Raw genomic sequence first — 7,518 nt, 5'->3', positions numbered from 1 at the left:
CCTTCATTGAAAGATTCACTGAACGCATTTATCCAGTCAACTAATCAAATATTTGAATCCGTTGAAGCTTCAATAAAAAGAATCGAGACTCAAGTTGGACAGATTGTAGGAACTGTAGGAGAGCTAGTTCAGCAGAACACCAGGGACAAGTTGCCGAGCCATTCTGAACAGGCTCATGCTATTACTATTCTTAAAAGTGGCAAAGTGGTTGATAACAAGGTTGAATATCTACGGGCTTATGAATCAAGTTCTCAAGAGGCAGAACCAAGCAAGTCGGGAGAAAAGAATGAGGATGCAAAGAAAGAAGAGGAGAATAAGGATAATGGGCTTCACAAAGCTGCTAATCCTTACAAACCACCTATACCTTTTCCGAGCTGACTAAGAAATGCAAAGCAAGATCAGCAGTTTAATGACTTTTACAAGCTGCTATCAAAAGTGAATATGAATCTGCCTCTACTTAATGTGATTCGGAATGTTCCAGCGTATGTAAAGTTCTTCAAAGAACTAGCATCAAAGAAAAGGAAATTCGCCGATGATGTGAAAATTGTGGTGTCTGAATTGGCAAGTGCAATATTGCAGCATCAACTTCCACCAAAGCAACGAGATCCAGGAAGCTTTGTTATCAAAATTGCTTTGGGAAATGGAAAGGAGACATCAGGTATGTTGGATTTGGGAGCAGGTATTAATCTAATGCCATTTTCTCTATTTGAGCAACTTGAATTAGGGGATCCTACACCTACTCGTATGTGCTTGCAATTAGCTGATAGGTCTGTTTGTTATCCTAAAGGGATTGTCGAATATATATTAGTTAAAGTTGGTGGTTTAATTATTCCTGTTGATTTTGTTGTCTTGGATGTGGGGGATGTGAGAGACAATGGAAAAGAGCATACTTTGTTGTTAGGTAGGCCGTTTATGGAAACAACCAACACGTTAATTGATGTCAAGAATGGAACTTTAAAAATGACTGTGTTGGGGGAAACAGTGTCTTTTTCTGTTCGAGATAATAGTGTCATACCTGCTACATCTCTTATGGAAAATTGCTCTTTCGTTGATGTTATTGATGCCGCGGTCGAGATGGTATTTTTGCAAGAGAATAGCCTTGATATTGTACTTGCGAATTTAGAGGCTTTGCAACTCTCGGAACTTGATGAGTTGAGGAATGAGGTGTATGACAACGCCAAGATTTACAAGGATAAGGTGTGTTGGGAACTTAATGGAATATCCTAATCCTTGTTTTGATGATACCAAAATCCATAGGCCTTGATTGTAATAGACTAGAATTGTTCGAACTCAAGTGTTAGAGTTCTTTTCTAGTTTAGTTGCGGTTCTGAAGACTGAAGACTAAAGGACGAAGGACTGAAGACTGAAGTTGCCAATTGAAGTATCAGTTGAAGAATCAGTCTTGAACTGATTACTTAATGCGTGCCACGAGGAATTAGCGGACTGATACTAAAGTCAAGTATCAGTTAAACATTCTTCCTCAGACTGAACCTCCAACGTTCAAAGGAAGCCACGTACACCAGAAGTACAGCCGCATTAAATGCAGAGATCTCAAGATTCTCCTTTCTCTGCAGAGGTCATTCCTATTTGGTGGCTACTTTATCAGAGACGTCGCATCTCCTGCTCCTCACATAGCCGTTCTCACCAAACAAGGAACCTCGAAGATTGAAGCCTCAGCCCAAATTCAAACTGCTCTCCAACGGAAGAATTCTTGAAGACCTTCTCCGCCAACGGATCTATTCAAGACCTCTCCAATAAATAGCGCTGGAGGACCACTTCAATCTTCACCGATTCAACGACATAAGCTGAAACTCTGCCAAAATTGTTTCTTAGCCAAAGCTTAACCTCTCCAAAGCTTGAATCGAAGAAGAGAATATACATTCTCTTAGACCTTAGGCAAACCCCTATATACCCAGAGCCTAGGTCAAAACTAACTCCAAAGAACTTGTTCTTTGAAGTTTAGTTGGCAAGATTTCAAACCTCCCTTCGACCGATAGAATCGAGTGTTTGAGTTGAAAATAAGTTCAGGAAGGTACTCTGACTCCGTGAGATCCTAGTGCCAGTTCGTGCTAGGAGTGAGAAATCCAACACGAGTGAAGTCGTTGGTACTGAAGATTGGATCTTCAGTTGATTCGGTTGTGTGCACCCGGCTAAGCACACGGATTCGGTTTGCTGTGCACCCGTAAGCACAAGCATTGGTTTGCAGTGCACCCGTAAGCACTTGCAGAGTGAAGTTGTTGGTCTGATCAACCGACCGTGGATGTAGGAAGTATTTTCCGAACCACGTAAAAATCTCAGTGTTATTTACAGCTTTTAATTTTACTTTCCTACTTGTGTTCTTACTTTGATAAACTGAATACTGATTAATTGCAAAGAGAAACCTAAGACTAACAACGTGCTCAACAAAGGCTATTGCGAAACAAAAGTATTTTCGCTGCGTATGTTATCAGTCTGACTGCTCTATCATCTAATAGTCAGGAAGATTTATAACATCTCTGTTTTAGCAAACTCGATTGAAACCTTACGTGCATCAGTTAAGTTCCAGTGACTTAACTGATAACTCATTACTGAAGAGTCTTTCAGTATCAGTCGTCAACCCTGTTTGGTCAAAAATCTTTTCAGTAAACAGGCGTCTAAGTTTGTATGTAAAGTTTCGTTTTGATCTCTATCTTGAGATCCTTTCTGATTTCAGAAAAATAGCCTATAGGTGTATTTTTCCCCCCCCCCCTCCCCCCATACACCTATTCGAGACCCTCCGGGCCTAACAAGGTGAAAAAGCTCCATGATCGAATTATTGTGAGAAAGAAGATACGCCCAGGAATGAAGGTTCTTCTATTCAATCCTCGGTTACGATTATTCCCGGGCAAGCTACAATCTAGTTGGAGTGGACCATTTGGGATTGAAAAAGTTTTTCCATATGGAGTGGTCAAATTATTCAATCCGTGGAAAAAAGAGTCGTTTCAAGTCAATGGTCATAGGGTGAAGCCGTACATTGAAGGAGGAATTCGTCCAAAAGGAGTCGAGTCCATTGTACTCGATGATGTGATCTATGATTGAGCATAAAGTGGTCGAGTTAACGACATTAAATAAAGTGCTACGTGGGAGAAAACCCACGATTTTATTGCTTTGTTTATTTGCTTAAGTTTTAGTTTAGTTTTTATGTTGTCTTGCTTCATAGTGATTTGATGGAGTTTATTATTTTTGTGGTTTCAGGAAGGGGTTTTTATGAATTTTATTGGTTCGGAAAGGAGATGAAGTTGATGGGATGAAATTTGGAAAATTTGAAATTGGAATTATTTGAGCAACATTGAGCCTCGGCTCGCAGTCATCTTGGTTGGCGAATTTTCTCATATTTAGGCAGTTTACAGAGTGAGCCGAAGGGCGCGGTTAGCCTTGTTGGCGCAACATCTCAATTCCGGATAGAATGCAGCGTGAGCCGCAGATGACTACTCAGCCGGGGCTGGCTCGCGTTTAAGCAAATAGAGGTGAGCCGGGCAGAACGCAGTGTGCGCCGGGGGTGGCCAGTCAGCCCGGCTGACTTTCTTTAAAAACAAAATCGAAAAAAACAAAAAGAAAAGAAAAGAAAAGAAAGGAGTGGAGCCCTAATTTGAATCTGCCAACTATCATCTCGCGACTCTACATCCATCGGCCGCCCACTTTCATCATCTCCGCCCACCATCTGTCTCCAGCCGCATTCCTCCTCGCCACCAAACGTCACCGGTCACCTATCATTTCTCGTCCAGAACCTGCGCATCAGTCGACCGTAAAAGGCGCATCTCATGCAGTTAAAGCGGACGAGGATCCCGTTGCTTCACCCGCACTATCACTCACATACTCTGATACACCACTCACACAACACCATTTTGATACGTCTATGACTGCTTTTCAAAATCATTTTGACAATGTCATTGGTGATTTTCGCAGAGTCCTGTTTGAGCGTTTGGATACTCAGGATCAGAGGATATCTACGTTAGAGACTAGCTGGGGTTCTTGGACCCAGCACTATCCCCATCCACCACCAGCAGGCCACCAATGAATCACATCATTGCCGGCTCGTCAATTTTCATGGAAGTTTCGCCTTTTCCTTGCATTACTTCATTGCACTTGAGCATTGTGGAAATTGCTCTATTTTAGTGTGGGGGGAGGTTGTTATTTCTTATGTGATTTGATGAGTTTGTGTGTTGTGATATTTGTTTTATTTGAGTGTGTGAGCATTTGTGAAGCCCTGCGTTATTTTAGTTTTGCATAGTAGAGGTTTGATTTAAGTTAGTTTGTCTTTGGTTGAGTCTGCTAGATTTGAGTTGAATCTTTGGAGTTCATTGTTAATTGTGACTTAACTGAGATGAGGCCATTTTTATACTTGTTGTTGTGGGGCAAGTTTATGAGATATGATTGAGGTGATTTGTCCGGCTGAAATTTGAAGGAGTGTTATCATTGCAGTTGCTTAAATATTTATCTCTAATTCAGAAGTGTTCCATCTTGTACGAATTGATATGGTTGTAGTTCTGTAACACCCCGCATTTTTTTTCCTCATTATAAATATTTTGAGATTTATTTTTAAGAGCACTGAGATATAAAAATAAGCTTATGATGAGACGAGGTATTCCAATAGATTGAGTTATTATATTTTCGATGATGGGACTAGAGAATGAAATACTTTGAGGAAATAAGGATGTATAGAGATGTTGGTTGAACATTGATGAAGTTAAAAAATTTTTTTCTTTCGATAATTTGTAGCAGCTCTGGTGTAGCCGAGCTCTACTCTGCAGAGCTGATGTTGTGTTCTGCTCTGCTCTGGCAGCAGAGCTGAAATCCGAGCTCTGCTCTGGCAGTAGAGCTAAATCCGAGCTCTGCTCTGGCAGCAGAGCTGAAAACCAAGCTCTGCTCTGGAAGCAGAGCTGAAGTTGAGCCCAGCTCTGCTCTGCAAGCAGAGCTGAAGTTGAGCTCTGCTCTGCTCTAACGGCAGAGCTGAAAACCCGAGCTCTGCTCTAACGACAGAGCTGAAATCCGAGCTCTGCTCTGGCAGTAGAGCTAAATCTGAGCTCTGCTCTGGCAGCAGAGCTGAAAACCGAGCTCTGCTCTGGAAGCAGAGCTGAAGCTGAAGTCGAGCTCTGCTCTGGTGGCAGAGCTAAAATCGAGCTCTGCTCTGGTGGCAGAGCTGAAATCGAGATGTGCTCTGCTCTGGTGGCAGAGCTGATGTCGAGCTGTTCTCTGCTCTGGTTCCATAGCTGAAGCAGCTCTGGCCACCAAGACTGTTTAGTGTGCAGAACTGACTTTAGAGAGGGGAGTCAAAGCAAGTGGATAAACATAGTTAATGGATAAGATTCTTTTTGTGGATAATTAAGCATGTGTTTTAATTGAAATACTTGGTGGCTAAGTAAATGGGATTAAATAAAACATCTCGGTCTTGATTCATTCCCCTTAGCAGCCACTTCTCTCTCTCTTCTCTCTCGACTGTCTTCACCCAACACCATTGATGAGATAGTAAAAAGCTTCACAAGCTACTTTTATGCCATAACCACCGATTAAATCAAGCTGAAAACACCCTTAAATCCATAGAACAAAAGCTGGGTTGAAGGTTCAAGCTAGGAATCAAGAAGGTGGAGTTATACTTTTCTCTACACAAATCATAGAGTAAGCTTCTAAACACATGAATCTACTTATATTAAGCTGTATAAGCATGAATATGGATGATTAAAGCATGAAAACAACTCCTAATTCAAGCTGGTAATTTTCGAAAAATTTAGGGTTGGAAGTCATAAAATTTTTATTCTGCCAATCTTCAAGAGAGACCATGTTTAGGCTATTAGGAGTCCAGTTAATTATCTTTTGTATGCAAAGCATGAGTTATTATGAGATATTATGAGATACAAATGTTTGAATGTGTTAGTATGCTAAGAAAGGTTGAAGATTAAGGATTGATTGATGAATTGATTATGAATATGAGCTTATGAGATTGTAGGTATCATAGTTGATGGATTAAAATGATGATTAGAGATGATTGATAAAGATTATGATGAATTGGTTTGATGGGAAATAAGGCATACTTGGCTATATGCTTAAGATTGGCTAATTGATGAGTTAATTGGCTAGCTTACAAAGCTACTGACTTGATTGAATTCGACAGACTTAGTGATACCCAAAAAATCTTGAAAATTTTATGGTAAGTATATATAAGTGTTAGAAACTCTCATGCAAAATTTAAAGTCATTTGGACATCGTTTGATACCTTTTTAAATTATAAATCTCCAACTACAACTCTCTACCGAAAGTTTGGAAGAAACAGATACTAGAGTCACCTTTCCAGTATCTTCCCCTGAGTTTATGGTTTCCAAATTTTTATATGAACAATATGAACATGTTATCTAGCTACTCACAAAATTTAAAGTCATTTTGACAAGATCTACTATTTTTCAAATATCAAAACTTCCAGTTGCACAAAACTGCCGAATATGGTAGGCTGTAGGAAAATGGTCATATCTCCTGAACCACTTAGAGTTTTGCAACCTACTTTTTTTTTAAATGAAACTAGACTTCAAGAGGTTTCAATTGGTATGAATTCCAAACCCAGGGGAGTTCCGAGGTAAAACAGTTTATTGCTTGAAGTTGGGACAGAGTATATGAGGTCTAGTAATAGGCATTCACAACACTCCTACCTTTGACTTATTATAATTGCATGTGTTAATGGCGATAACTATACACCGTATTAATTCATAAAAATGCTATGGAGTATATATATACATATATAGATATGAAACTTAGTTCGTTCTTAATTTACTTAACCGAATTTGGTGATGAGTCGAGAGTAGAAACGGTAAATATTTAGGAAGTATTTTCATTATAAGAATGACTAGTTAGAAGGTACCGATGAGAAATGAAGAGTAGTACTAAGATGAGAACAGTGAACTTAGTGAGGTTTTGTCTGATCGACGTTTATCTTATTACATGAACCGTCTACGCCAATGATGATATCTGAAGATACAAGTCGAGGGCATAAGTAAGATTGCTCCAAAGTACGGGAACCGAAGCTAGGATTTCCAGGTGGGCATTACTTTCTAATACCCCTGTTACTGGCTTTCTAAATGATGATTATGATGATGTTTATAAGTTTTAAAATGATTTGAGATAAATTGATGTTTGAACTAATTAACTTGCCGAGTTTTGATGACGACGAGTCTGTACGTTACCCTCTACGGATGAAACGATTTCGGGTCCTGCCAAAGACGGGATTGTGTACACGGAGGTAACCGTGAGCTGTATATCGGGTTGGGCGGTCAGAAATGACTGTGAGCCGATTGTCAGGTCGGCCGGTTACGGTGCTTGAGAAGGAGGCCTACTTCTCAGTGCCTTGATGATGATGAGTTGTAGAAGTGGTACTACATGCTAAGTATTTGTGACTGCAGTCTATCTTTCTTTACTTTATGATGCTTATAATTTATCAATTGCTTACACGGGTTCTTTTGAGTAAAACCCCTGTGTAATGTATAAATGGCAAGTTAAATTTATAGCTCTATGAGC

General features: G+C 40.0%; 1 protein-coding gene across 1 annotated transcript in view; it reads left to right on the top strand.

Annotated features, from left to right (window-relative positions):
* The first annotated feature begins 441 nt into the window (after window positions 1-441).
* Window positions 442-7,518, top strand: part of LOC130990871 (uncharacterized) — a 22,682-nt gene continuing 15,605 nt past the window's right edge. Inside the window, exon 1 of the mRNA XM_057915117.1 lies at window positions 442-1,197. Within this exon, the coding sequence (XP_057771100.1) occupies window positions 442-1,197 (756 nt within the window). The remainder of the gene's footprint in view (window positions 1,198-7,518) is intronic.

This window comes from Salvia miltiorrhiza, chromosome 1 (assembly GCF_028751815.1).
Source record: "Salvia miltiorrhiza cultivar Shanhuang (shh) chromosome 1, IMPLAD_Smil_shh, whole genome shotgun sequence".
Classification (NCBI taxonomy): Eukaryota; Viridiplantae; Streptophyta; class Magnoliopsida; order Lamiales; family Lamiaceae; genus Salvia; species Salvia miltiorrhiza.
The sequence above is the reverse complement of the archived record's forward strand: the minus strand, read 5'-3'. Positions and strand labels throughout refer to the sequence as shown.